This window comes from Pristis pectinata, chromosome 10, assembly GCF_009764475.1.
Source record: "Pristis pectinata isolate sPriPec2 chromosome 10, sPriPec2.1.pri, whole genome shotgun sequence".
Taxonomy (NCBI): Eukaryota; Metazoa; Chordata; class Chondrichthyes; order Rhinopristiformes; family Pristidae; genus Pristis; species Pristis pectinata.
The window spans coordinates 12,921,303-12,935,561 of NC_067414.1; the positions used below are offsets into that span (position 1 = coordinate 12,921,303).

Sequence of the window (14,259 nt, forward strand, 5' to 3'; positions counted from 1 at the left end):
TATGTCAGCTGGGGTCCGTCCTCCAGTGTGATGTAACCTGTCTCCCATGAACATTGAAGGCAGAGGTTGCTCCTCAGACACAGGTCTCTGTGTGATCCAGGCAATTGTGGGAGTACCCTGAATTATCTTTGTTAGGTGCCAACGCAAACACTCTGAGACCACCTCCTGTTCTGTAGTTTCTATGATTCTTGCTTTGTCCCCACGGTCCTTATAGAATGCATGATTGATGTGATGTCTCACGTCACACTTATATACTGTCTGATTATAATAGTTGGTCATTTCCTTATGCAAGAAGTGTACCACTGATGGAAATTGAAAGCAGTTCTCTTCCTGTGTTCTCATTGTTTTAATGTGACTTATTTCTCTACTGCTTCCAAGACCCACAGCTATGGATGGAGGCCATTTGGCCCATTGTGCTCATGTTGGTTCTTCAAAAAAAGTATTTCCAATTTAAATGTGTCCTTGGCGTTGTCCAAGGACCCCTGCAAACATCTGTCAACCTCGCCTTCAAAAACTACCATTGAATTAGCCTCACCAACTTCCCAGCCGATGCAATCCTGCTCTTAACTCCTGCTCGTTTCTTTCTCTTTTCCGTAGGATGGAATTTAATGATTTTAAGAAACATTACTGCAAAGTGGAAGTGTGTAACCTTACACCGGACTCGCTAGGAGACGACACTTCTCACAAGTGGGAGGTGATAACCTTTGAAGGGGTTTGGACCATAGGTTGCACAGCTGGCGGATGCAGGAACTTCCTAGGTAATGGATGTTTATCAAGAGTGATGGATGGAGAAATACCATTGGATTCTAGATATCTAGAAGTTGGATGTATTATTGGAGTTTTTATGTGTAAATAACAGATTTGCAAGGAGACGGGATAAACAGTCCTCACTGTTCCCTCAGGCTATCACTGTCTGCATCTGATAGCATTAGATTTTATTGCTCAGTATATTTCAAATGAACATAGAACATTACAGCACAGTACAGGCCCTTCTGCTCACTATGTTGTGCCGACATAAGATATCTTTACTAGTCACATGTACATCGAAACACACAGTGAAATGCATCTTTTGCGTAGAGTGTTTGGGGTGCAGCCCGCAAGTGTCGCCACATTTCTGGCGCCAACATAGCATGCCCACAACTTCCTAACCCGTACATCTTTGGAATGTGGGAGGAAACCGGATCACCCAGAGGAAACCCACGCAGACATGGGGAGAACGTACAAACTCCTTACAGACAGTGACTGGAATTGAACTCTGGTCTCTGGCGCTGTAATAGCGTTAGGCTAACCACTACACTACCGTGCCTGCCATTTTATCCTGCTCTAATATCTACCTAACCCTTGGTTGCCCTTTTGCTTTTGGAGCTATCTACATAATGCACAGTGAAAATGTAAAGTGCTGTGTAAGGCCTTGTGTGGGGGAAATTTGCCCCTGACCCCCCCCCCCACATTACAAAACCGACAACACATCAAAAAGTACCTCATTGACTATGAAGCACTTAGGAACATCCTGAGGTTGTGAAAGGCTCTGTGCCTGATCATCCTTTACTTGCATAAACACATGAACCAGAAGAGATGATACAAGTGAATGATCCACCTTTTGCATTAGTTAAATCAGTCATTAGTTTTGATGAATGAATGCCACAGAATAAGTGTTTCATGGGTGTGGGAGTGTTTCCTTTCACAATGGAGACTGTGCACCTGTTTTGCATGCAGACACTTTCTGGACCAACCCCCAGTATAAGATAAAGCTACTGGAAGAGGATGAGGAGCAGGAGGATGGCAAGAACGAATGTACCATGGTGGTGGCTCTCATGCAAAAAAACAGGCGCAAATTGCGGAAGGAAGGAGCGGTGCTGCTGACCATTGGATTCGCCATTTACCAGGTGCTGTGCAGGGTTTGGTTTTGGTTACCAAATATGAAGTCAGAAACTCTATAGAGTCATAGAGAGATACAGCATGGAAACAGGCCCTTCGGCCCACCGAATCCATGCAATCCATCAATTACCTACTTACACTAATCCTACATGAATCCCATTTTATTCTCTCCACATTCCCATTGATTCTCCCCAGATTCCTCCACTCACCTACACGCTAGGGGCAATGTACAGCGGCCGATTGATCGATCAACCTGCTCGCCTTTGGGGTGTGGGAGGAACGACAGCGCTCAGAAGAAACCTACGCAGTCACAGGGAGAACATGCAAACTCCATACACGTTTCTTTTAATCGGCATCAGAGCAGGAGAGCGGAGGGCTGCTAGGATGGGAGAGTCACTGTTCTGAGGGCTGAAAGTTTAAGATCCTGTCTCGAGTGCCAACAACTGGGTTTAAGCTCGTGTATGAGCTTCAAGGGGTGCAGAGGAGAACTGAAAGCAGCCTCCCCACCATGGACTCTTGTCTATGCTTCTCGCTGCCTCAGTAAAGCAGCCAGCATAATCAAAGACCCCACCCACCCTGGACATTCTCTCTTCTCCCCTCTCCCATCAGGTAGGAGATACGAAAGCCTGAAAGCACGTACCACCAGGCTCAAGGACCGCTTCTATCCCACTGTTATAAGACTATTGAATGGTTCCCTAGTATGATAGGATGGACTCTTGATCTCACAATTTACCTCATTATAACGTTGCAGCTTATTGTCTGCCTGCACTGCACTTCCTCTGTAGCTGTTACACTTTATCCTGTATTCTGTCATTGTTTTACCCTGTACTGCCTCAATGCACTGTGTAATGAATTGATCTGTATGTATGGTATGCAAGACAAGCTTTTCACTGTACCTCAGTACATATGACAATAATAAACCAATTCTAATTCCAAAGATTGACCGGAGAGAGTTAAGGATCTGCTTCTGTGGTGGTGGTGCAGCAGTTAAATTACCACACCAGCAATCCAGAGCCCCGAGTTCAAATCCCTGCATGGGCACTCTGAAATTTACATACAATTAATAATCTGTAATTAAAAAAGAAAGCTTACTTATTAATAATAATGACTACAAAACCACCAAATTGTTGTGAAAAACTGCCTGATTCATTAATATTCTTTACCGGGAAAAATTTGCCATACTTACTTGGTCTAGCCTAAGTGTGATCTTGGACCCACAGTTATGTGGTTGGCACTGAAAATGTCCACTGAAATAGCCTAGCAAACCAGGGGCAGTAAATGCCTCCTGAGAAACTAATAAAGGAAAGGATTTTCTCCAGATCGTTAGGGTCCCAGAAGGATGGGCTTCAGTAGGAGTGTTGGATTTGTAGAAGATGGCCATAAGATATAGGAGCAGAATTAGGCCATTTGGCCCATCGAGTCTGCTCCACCATTCAATTATGGCTGATTTATTTTTCCCTCTCAACCCCATTCTCCTGCCTTCGCCCTGTAACCTTTGACTAATCAAGAACCTATCAACCTCCGCTTTAAATATACCCAATGACTTGGCCTCCACAGCCATCTGTGGCAATGAATTCCACAGATTCACCACCCTCTGGCTAAAGAAATTCCTCCTCATCTCTGTTCTAAAGGGACATCCTTTTATTCTGAGGCTGTGCCCTCTGGTCCTGGACTCCCCCACTACTGGAAACATCCTCTCCACGTCCACTCTATCCAGGTCTTTCAATATTCAGTAGGTTTCAATGGGATCCCCCCTCGTCCTTCTAAACTCCAGCGAGTACAGGCCCAGAGCCACCAAATGCTCCTCATACGTTAACCCTTTCACCCCCTGGATCATTCTCATAAACCTCCTCTGGACCCTCTTCCTTCCTTAAGTATGGGGCCCAAAATTGCTCTCAATGTGGTCTGATCAATGCCTTATAAAACCTCAGCATTACATCCTTGCTTTTATATTCTAGTCGTCTCGAAATGAATGCTGACACTGCATTTGCCTTCCTTACTACTGACTCAGCCTGCAAGTTAACCTTTAGGGAATCCTGCACTAGGACTCCCAAGTCCCTTTGCACCTCTGATTTCTGAATTCTCTCCCATTGAGAAAATAGTCGACACCTTTATTCCTTCCACCAAAGTGCGTGACCGCACACTTCCCTACGCTGTATTCCATCTGCCACTTCTTTGCCCATTCTCCCAACCTGTCCAAGTCCTTCTGCAGACTCCCTGCTTCCTCAACACTACCTGCCCCTCCACCTATCTATGTATCATCCGCAAACTTGTCCACAAAGCTATCAATTCCGTCATCCAGATCATTAACATATAATGTGAAAAGTAGCGGACCCAACCTCGAACCCTGCAGAACACCACTAGTCACTGGCAGCCAACCAGAAAAGGCCACCTTTACCTCTTTACCCTTTGCCTTCTGCCAGTCAGCCAATCTTCTATCTATGTTAGTACCTTTCCTGCAATACCAGGGGCTCCAATCTTGTTCAGCAGCCTCATGTGCAGTGCCTTGTCAAAGGTCTTTTGAAAATCCAAGTAAACAACATCCACTGACTCTCCTTTGTCTATCCTGCCTGTTACTTCCTCAAAGAATTCCAACAGATTTGTCAGGCAAGATTTCCCCTTAAGGAAACCATGCTGACTTTGCCTATTTTATCATGAACTTCCAAGTACCCTGAAACCTCATCCTTAATAATGGACTCTAACATCTTACTAACCTCTGAAGTAAGGCTAGAAGCCTATAATTTCCAATCTTTTGCCTCCCTCCCTTCTTAAAGAGTGGAGTGACTTTTGCGATTTTCCAGTCCTGTGGAACCATTCCTGACTCTTGTGATTTTTGAAAGATCACTACTAGTGCCTCCACAATCTCTTCAGCTACCTCTTTCAGAACCCTGGGGTGTAGTCCATCCATCCAGGTGACTTATCCACCTTCAGACCTTTCAGTTTCACTTTCTCCTTAGTAATAGCGACTACACTCACTTCTGCCCCTGACTCTCTCGAATTTCTGACATATTGCTGGTGTTTTCCACAGTGAAAACTGAGGCAAAATACATATTCAGTTCGTCCACCATTTCTTTTTCCCCATTACTATTTCTCCAGAGTCATTTTCCAGCAGTCCAATGTCCACTCTTGCCTCTCTTTTACTCTTTATATATCTGAAAAAACTTCTGGTATCCTCTTTTATATTATTGGCTAGCTTACATTCATATTTCATCTTTTCTCTCTTTATTGCTTTTTAAGTTGCCTTCTGTTGGTTTTTAAAAGCTTCTCAATCTTCTAGCCTCCTGTTAATTTTTGCAATATTGTATGCCCTCTCTTTTGCTTTTATGCTGTCTTTGAACATAGAACATTACAGCACAATACAGGCCCTTCGACCCAGGATGTTGTGCCGACATGTTATCCTGCTCTAAGATCTATCTAACCCTTTCCTCCCACATTGCCCTCCATTTCTCTATCATCCATGTGGCTATCTAAGCATCTCTTAAATGTCCCTAATGTACCTGCCCCCACAACCTCTGCCGGCAGTGTGTTCCACCCACCCACCACTCTCTGTGTAAAAAAAAAACTTACCTCTGACTTCCCCCTTGTATCTTCCTCCAATCACGTTAAAATTATGCCCCCTCGTGTAGCCATTTTCACCCTGGGAAAAAGTCTCTGACTGTCCACTCGATCTATGCCTCTTATCATCTTGTACACCTCTACCAAGTCACCTCTCATCCTCCTTCTCTCCAAAAGAGAAAAGCCCCAGCTCACTCAACCTATCCTCATAAGACATGCTCTCCAGTGCAGGCAGCATCCTGGTAAATCTCCTCTACACCTTCTCTAAAGCTTCCACATCCTTCCTATAATGAGGCAACCAGAACTGAACACAATACTCCAAGTGTGGTCCAACCAGAGTTCTATAGAGCTGCAACATTACCTCGTGGCTTTTGAACTCAATACCCTGACTAATGAAGGCCAACACACCATACGCCTCCTTAACAACCCTATCAACCTGCATGGCAACCTTGAGGGATTTATGGACGTGGACCCCAAGATCCCTCTGTTCCTCCACACTGCTAAGAGTCCTGCCGTTAACCTTGTATTCTGCCTTCAAATTCGATCTCCCAAAGTGTATCACTTCACACTTTTCTGGGTTGAACTGCATCTGCCACTTCTCAGCCCAGCTCTGCATCCTATCAATATCCTGTTGTAATCTACATTAGCCACAACACCACCAACCTTCATGTCATCAGCAAACTTACTAACCCACCCTTCCACATCCTCATCCAAGTCATTTATAAAAATCAGAAAGAGCAAAGGTCTCAGAATAGGTCCCTGCAGAACACCACTGGTCACCGACCTCCAGGCAGAATACACTCCATCTACCACCACCCTCTGTCTTCTATGAGCATGCCATGAATGAGCGTTCCATGAGGAACCTTATCAAGCTCCTTACTAAAATCCATGTACATCATGTCCACTGCTCTACCTTCATCAATGTGCTTTGTCACATCCTCAAAGGATTCAGTCAGGCTTGTGAGGCACGACCTGCCCCTCACAAAGCCATGCTGACTGTCCCTAATCAACCTAGGCTTCTCCAAATCCCCATAAATCCTGTCTCCAGTAATTTGGTCACCATTGAAGTAAGACTCACTGGTCTGTAATTCCCGGGGTTTTCCCTACTCCCTTTCTTAAACAAAGGAACAATATTTGCCACCCTCCAATCATGTGACACTACTCCTGTGGCCAGTGAAGATGCAAAGATCATCGTCAAAGGCACAGCAATCTCTTCCCTCACTTCCTGAGATAACCTTGGATATATCCCGTCCGGCCCTGGTGACTTATCTATCCTAATGTTTTTCAAAAGTTCCAGCACATCCTCTTTCCTCACGTTGACATGCCCCAGCGTATCAGCCTGTTGTACACCATCCTCACAATCATCAAGGTCTCTCTCATTGGTGAATACTAAAGCAAAGTATTCATTAAGGACCTTCCCTACTTCTTCCGATTCCAGGCACGTTTCCTCTTTTATCCCTGATCGGTCCGACCCTCACTCTAGTCATCCTCCTATTCTTCACTTACGTGTAGAATGCCTTGGGGTTTTCCTTGATCCTACTTGCCAAGGACTTCTCATGCCCCCATCTAGCTCTCCTAAATCCATTCTTAAGCTCCCTCCTGGCTACCTTGTAACTCCTCAGAGCCCTGTCTGGTCCATGCTTTCTAAACGTTAGGTAAGCTTCTTTCTTCCTCTTGACAAGATACAGTATTCTACGTCTCTTGTCAACCATGGTTCCTTCACTCTACTATCCTTACCCTGCCTCAATGGGACAAACCTATCCAGAACCCCATGCAAGTACTCCCTAAACAACCTCCACATTTCCGCTGTGCGCTTCCCCTTTGACTTCCCTTGTCAGCCACGGTTGCCTCATCCTCCCTTTAGAATGCTGCTTCTTCTTTGGGATGAACTGATCCTGCGTCTTCCAAATTACTCCTAGAAACTCCTGCCATTGCTGCTCTACCATCATCCCTACTAGGGTCCCCTTCCAACCAACTCTGGGCAGCTCCTCTCTCATGCCTCTGTAGTTAACTTTACTCAACTGTAATATTGATACATCTGCTTTTACCTTCTCTCAAACTGCAGGGTGAATTCTATTATGATCACTGCCTCCTAAGGATTCCTTTACCTTAAGCTCCCTAATCAAATCTGGTTGATTGCACAACACCAAATCCAGAATTGTGGGCTCGACCACAAGCTGCTCTAAAAAGCCATCTCGTAGGCATTCTACAAATTCCTCCTCTTGGGATCCAGTGCCAACCTGATTTTCCCAGTCTACTAGCATATTGAAGTCCCCCAATGACCACCGTAACATTGCCTCTCTTACATGCCTTTTCTATCTCCTGTTGTAATTTGTATCCCACATCCTGGTTACTGTTCGGAGGCCGGTATATAACTCCCATCAGGATCTTTTTACCCTTGCAGTTTCTTAACTCTGCCCACAAGGATTCTCCCTCTTCTGATCCTATGTCACTGCTTGCTAAGGATTTGATTTTTTTTTATGTGAACTATGTTGGGCTAAGTGTTTTCACTCAATGATTTATTTTATGTGACTGTGCTCTACACAGTGAGGAATGTTGCATAATGCTACCATGAAGCTAAAAGTGAGAATGTGCTTTTCAGGCTGAAAGTGGAGTTGATCATCTGCCAAAAGAGTTCTTCCGATTTCATGCTTCGCAAGCAAAGAGCAAGACCTACATTAATTTAAGGGAAATCTGTGAAAGGTTTAAACTTCCACCAGGGGAATATGTCATTGTTCCTACTACGTTTCAACCTAACGAGGAGGCTGATTTTCTCGTTCGCATCTTTACGGAGAAGCAAGCTAAATCCATGTAAGTTGTGGCTTAAAAGTAAGTCTGTGTTGACTTTACCAATCAAGAAGTAATACAGCACGGAATGGGGCATTCAGGTCATCGTGCCGAAGCCAGTTCCTTCAAAGAGCCCGTTAGATCTGCTCTCCTGTTCTTCCCACATAATCACACAGATTTTTTCCTTTTCCAGTATTTATCCAGTTCCCTGTTAAACATAACTATAAAATCTGCTTTCAGTGAGGGAATGAAAACTTATCACCTTAGACAAATTCCAAGCTTTGTATCTTTTTCCCCTCCATCCTCCCCAGCTGCAGTTTGGACTATCACTTGTTTTACTATGTATATCGCAACTACTATGAAGTGATTTGCTCTGACGAATATTTGCTTTTCATTTGCAGTGAACTGGGAGATAAAGTTGGTGCAGATCTACCAGAGGTGGGTCTTTATTGCCCTGTGACTTCTATCAAAGTAGACATAGGGAAAGTTGGTGATGTTAGCACACTGCTTTGAAATGTGGTCTGGGTTGGACACATCAGTGCTTCCAATGCAGGGTTTTCGCTTTGTTTGAGGAACTTGGGTGTAGCCTCTGAGTTGACCTTATCTGTCAGTCCCTGATTATGGTCTGAATGGATGTTGGATGGACAATCCTATAGCTCTGCTGAGCTCTCTGTCTCGTGTACCCAGTTAGCACAGAAATGTCAGTGTGAGAGTATGGGGTACTGTGCCCCAGTTGCATGCCGTGTATCTGCTTCAAATCTTCCAGCACTTGGGCTGGAGTTGAGGAAGTTTTACATAGAGTAAAACTCCAGCCCAAGTATGCAAGTGAATGTTGACTTCAGAGTTACTACAGCAGTTTCCCCAAGGAGCGGTGGAACTATAAACGTCAATACCACAGAGTGGCTGAGACAAGCAGCATAGATACATTTAAGAGGAGGCTGGATAAACATCTGAGGGAGAAGGGAATAGAAGGTGACACTGAGATTTAGATGAGGGGAGGCAGGAGGAGGCTTGAGTGAAGCATAAACAATAGCAGGAACTGGTGGGGCTGAACAGCCTGTCTCTGGGCTGTATGTCCCATTAGCGTGTGAGATTTTTACTTGCCCTTTCCTTTTAGGGTTCTTGAGGGAATCTCCAATTTGGGGGCCACACATGTCTCTCCTTATCTTCCATCCCTAGCAGGTACAGGAAGCTTCCATCATTTCTTCCTCTATTGCATTGCAATTTGACCAGCGGCCAGTGTTTGGTCACAGTTGCAACTTGCATCTCCCTGCCCACCTCTCACCCACTGCCAATCAAGTAAACACTCAGCTGACCCACGTGTTCTTTACTGTGAAGTAAATCTGGATTATCTCTCGCCTCCCTCTGGTTCTCATATTCAGAGCCTCTGAGGGAAGGAAAGACAAGATTATGAGCTCAGAATGTTCTGGAGTGCTCTGCAGCATTACAACAGTAAGGAAAGTATATTGGGATGAACATTTTAAAGTGTGATGTAGGAATGTGGACAATTTACACACACAAACACCAATCTGATGATGATCAGAAGGTGTTGGGTGTAAGGGATGAGCTGCCAGAGGAAGTGATAGAGGCAGGTCCAGTTACAATATTTAAGACATTTGTATAGGTACATGGATGAGAAAGGTTCAGAGGGATATGGGCCAAATGTGGCAAATGGGACGAGCTCAGTTAGACTACTTGGTTGGCATGGACAAGTTGGGCTGAAGGGCCTGCTTCCATGCTGTATAGCTCTGTGACTCTATATCCTGCTTCTGTGATTCTCAGAGGGTGAATCTCTGGAACTCCCTATCCTGGACGATTGTGGAGGTCAGACCATTGAGGGGATTTATAAGATATCTTTATTAGTCACATGTACATTTGAAACACACAGTGAAATACATCTTTTGTGTAGAGTGTTCTAGGGGCAGCCCGCAAGTGTCGCCATGGTTCTGGCGCCAACAGAACGTGCCCACGACTTCCTAACCCGTACGTCTTTGGAATGTGGGAGGAAACCGGAGCTCCCGAAGGAAACCCATACAGACACGGGGAGAATGTACAAACTCCTTACAGACAGTGGCCGGAATTGAACCTGGGTCGCTGGCGCTGTAAAGCATTACGCTAACCGCTACACTACCGTGCCTGCCCGGTAGCTGAGGAAGCTGACAGATTTTTCAAAAATCAAGGAATTGAATTGTGTGGAAGTGACACAGAAGAGGAGTTGAGGCCTGGTGCAGATCAGCCATGATCTCGTTGAATGGTGGGGCAGGTTTGAGGGGCCGAGTGGCCTAGTCCTGCTCCTATTTTCTTGTGTTGGTTGAGAGATAAATGTTGGCCCAGAGCCACAGGGAGAACCCACCTACTCTTGTGCCCGGGCGTCCTTTAGCAGCATTGAGAGGGTATCATCAAGAGATGGGAGCAACAGTATGACACACCTTCAGTTCTGCACCGGTGCTGTCAGTCCAGGTTCCTGTGCTCAGGTGTCTGGAGCGAGGTTTAACCGTGCAGCAGAGAGGGAAAGGGATGCTACCCACCAGACCACAGCACAGGGACAGTGTCTCTCAGTCAGACTGCTCCCACCCTGTTGAAGTGTTTTGTAGGAGTGGAGAATGAAGGAAAACTCTCTGTTGCAGCCACCTAAAGCAACGCAGAGACCCCAGGAGGAGAGTGAAGAAGAAAAGCAGTTCCGTGCCGTGTTCGAGCAAATCTCAGGGAAGGTGAGCAGCTACGTTTTACAATTGGAATTGGTTTATTATTATTGTCACATGTACCGAGGTACAGTGAAAAGCTTGTCTTGCATACCGTTCATACAGATTAATTCATTACACAGTGCACTGAGGTAGTACAAGGTAAAAATAATAACACTATGCAGAATAAGGTGTAACAGCTACAGAGAAAGTGCAGTGCAGGTAGACAATAAGGTGCAATGTCATAACGAGGTAGATTGTGAGGTCAAGAGTCCATCGTATTGTACTTTCTGATATTAACCAGGATTGGAGCCTAAATTCACAGGAGTGAGAACGCAGAGTGTCAGGAGTAGGGACAGGAGGGTTGAAGAGTGAGCTCGGGTAGCTTCAGGAGTGAGGACAGGATGAGGAGCAAGGATCTGGAATTTCTGGATAGATATTATCAGTCACATGTACATTGAAACACGCAGTGAAATGCGTCTTTTTGCGTTACTGAGAATGTGCTGGGGGGCAGCCCACAAGTGTCGCCACTCTTTTGGCGCCAACATAGCACGCCCACAGCTCCTAACCTGTACGTCTTTGGAATGTAGGAGGAAACCGGAGCACCTGGAGGAAACCCACGCAGACACGGGGAGAACGTACAAACTCCCTACAGACAGTAGTGGAATTAGGAACCTGGGTTGCTGGTGCCGTAATAGCGTTACGCTAACTGCTAGACTAACATGAGGGCAGGGAAGGTTTAGGAGTGAGGGCAGGGAAGGTTTAGGAGCGAAGACTGGGCAGTTTGAAGAGTAACAACGGGGTAGGTTCGGGAGTGTGGACCTAGGAGAATCAGGAGTGAAAGCCTTGGAGGATCAAGAGTGGGTTGGATCATCAGAGATCTTCACCTTGGAAAAGGAGATGAGCTGACTCTGGCTTTGCAAATTTTTCCCAACTTCAGGATCTGGGTCACAGTCCCAGGAGCACAGGGATGGGACTATCTCCCTCAGTGGTCCAACCCTCTCTCTGGAATATTGGGTTCTGCTTGTGAATCTCACAGGACCTCTCAGAGAACGAAGTCAATGTAGTTATTCACTTGCCCTCAGTTTGTTTCAAAATGTTTCTGTCTGTAAAGTGGTGATGGGCCATCTCAGAGATGTGTATGAAGAGGGGTGGGAGATGGTTCATGAGGAGCATAAATCCAACAACCCAAAAGGCTGTTCCTGTGCTGTAAAATTCTATCTAATGAATTGTAGTTATGGTCACAGAAGTTTATTGCACCTTGACACACAATAACTTAATCTTATCCTTCACATTTTTCACTGCTCTCTTTCAGGATCTGGAAATCAATGCTTATGAACTGCAGGATATTTTAGACCATACGTTTTCAAAACGTGAGTTCACTACGTCAAAGGGACGTCCTCTTGTTGTCTGGAAGTTTAACACAGTATAAGATGAAGTAATGTGGTTTATTCTTGGACCAAACTGGTCAGCCCCTCATTTCCAGTAGTGAGGAGGCCCAGTCCCCTGCCCCTTGCTGCAGTATTGATGCCAAGGACTTAAATCTGATCTACAAGCCGTGGGAAGTTAAACAGGCTCCTGATGCAAGGGGCACCAGTGGGGGAATGGTGGATGGGGTGGGGACCTTGAGGTGGGGAAGGGGAAATGCTCTGAAATACATGTGTGGGGCTTGGGTGGGGACCTCTTGCTCTTCTGGAGACCACAACAATATACGAGGGACTGTCAGTCAGTGTGTTACTTTAGTTCCATTGGCCAACAATGGGCTCAAGTGGCAAATCAGAGTTCTAATTACCATAAAGAAGGAAGCTGGTGCTGAAGAACCTCGCGCATGTAGTGGGTGTTGCACTCATGTTGAGCAGAGTGGAACTTTGATCCATCACTAACATTGTTTGTTTTACAGAAAAAGAACTGGGAATTGAGAGCGTTGATATCGAGACGTGTCGCAGTATTGTGTCCCTCTACAATGTATCCTGTGGTCTATTTTCTCCTGCAAACCTGATCAGAGAAAATGAGTTTGAGTTACCGCAAAAGCCAAATTAATATTTGTTGTTAAATTAGGGAAGGTAAGGGGATTGAGGGCTCTGGGGAACTGGGGCAGAAGAGATAAAACCGAGGGCAGATCAGCCATGATTACATTGAATGGTGGGGCAGGTTGAGGGGCTGGGTGGCCTTCTCCTGCTCTTATTTTCTTATGTTCTCACATGTTTAGAAAAAGAAATCATTTGGAAATTCTTTGCATCTAATGTATACATTTTGCTTTAAACTGATGTACCATATGGTGTACCGCACTTTTTGCAGTGTACCAAAGTAGTGCCAGGCAGAATTAAACGGGCAAGTCTCTTGACTGGGACTTGAAGCCATGTCCTTATAACTTGGGTGAGAGTTCTGGCCACTGCACCTCATATGATGGTGGTGACCAAAACCAAGCACTGGATCCTTCAGGTGCAATGCTCCCAGCAGCTGTCAGTCAACTATCAGAGTACTCATCCACAAATACATCGGGCACGCAGAGTATTCCAGTGTGCAACAACTTCATAATTTTACTTCCATTGGTAATATTTAGCAATTGTAAAATGTCTGTAATGCATGAAATACTCCATGGTTTGTGCACCGAAATAGTTCAGATGATAGTTGGGTTTTTTGTCATCTCGCGCCAACTGTGAGAGATGCATGAGCAAGAAAAGTTGCAGCATCGAGAGATATTCCTTGACTGTTTCTCAAACACAGAAAGAGAATACTGGAGGACTTGGGTTTGAAGAATTTAAGATCTTCTGGAAGAGGTTGGGCACATGGAAGGTAAATGAAGAACAAAAAGAAGTCTGCTGTTTTGAGTCTGATCCTTTGGGTCTCATTTTGTGTTTTTGTCTTCACTGCAGAATGCTTTCCTGAGGTGCGACCATGATAAATCAGGGACTATATCAGCTCACGAGCTTCGATCTGCTATCAAGAATGCTGGTAAGGAACTGGGGACTCAGGGAAAGAACTTGGGGAAGTGTCAGGCCATGCCTGACAATGAAGACATTTCTTCAGTTGCTTGATGTCAGGATAGTCCCTGGTTCCTTGTAATGCTGTCGTAATATAAGGTGACACAGTAGCACACCCTTAGTATTGCACTGGCAGATCATCCTGGATTTTGAGCTCAAGCCAAAGGAGTAGATCTTGCATCCCCAGACTAACTCAGAGAAGAAGGTGAAACTGAACCACAGCTATCAATGTTAGCAGACAGCCCACTTGACAGGATTTTGTTAGTTATGTCTGTTCCCTGCACATAAGTTCTATAATTTGTGGAATACTCATGGCTTGAAACAAAAAAAAGTCTATAATCCCAGAATGGCGCACTTGAGCACTTATGGGGTCT

The 14,259-nt window shown here is 45.2% G+C and overlaps 1 protein-coding gene across 1 annotated transcript in view; it reads left to right on the forward strand.

Annotated features, from left to right (window-relative positions):
• The window catches only part of capn9 (calpain 9), a 60,105-nt gene that overhangs the window by 37,677 nt on the left and 8,169 nt on the right, over nucleotides 1–14,259 (forward strand). The window contains exons 9-17 of the mRNA XM_052024323.1: nucleotides 598–758; nucleotides 1,717–1,886; nucleotides 8,036–8,244; nucleotides 8,622–8,658; nucleotides 10,848–10,931; nucleotides 12,217–12,274; nucleotides 12,802–12,866; nucleotides 13,629–13,697; nucleotides 13,778–13,856. Of these exons, the coding sequence (XP_051880283.1) occupies nucleotides 598–758; nucleotides 1,717–1,886; nucleotides 8,036–8,244; nucleotides 8,622–8,658; nucleotides 10,848–10,931; nucleotides 12,217–12,274; nucleotides 12,802–12,866; nucleotides 13,629–13,697; nucleotides 13,778–13,856 (932 nt within the window). The remainder of the gene's footprint in view (nucleotides 1–597; nucleotides 759–1,716; nucleotides 1,887–8,035; nucleotides 8,245–8,621; nucleotides 8,659–10,847; nucleotides 10,932–12,216; nucleotides 12,275–12,801; nucleotides 12,867–13,628; nucleotides 13,698–13,777; nucleotides 13,857–14,259) is intronic.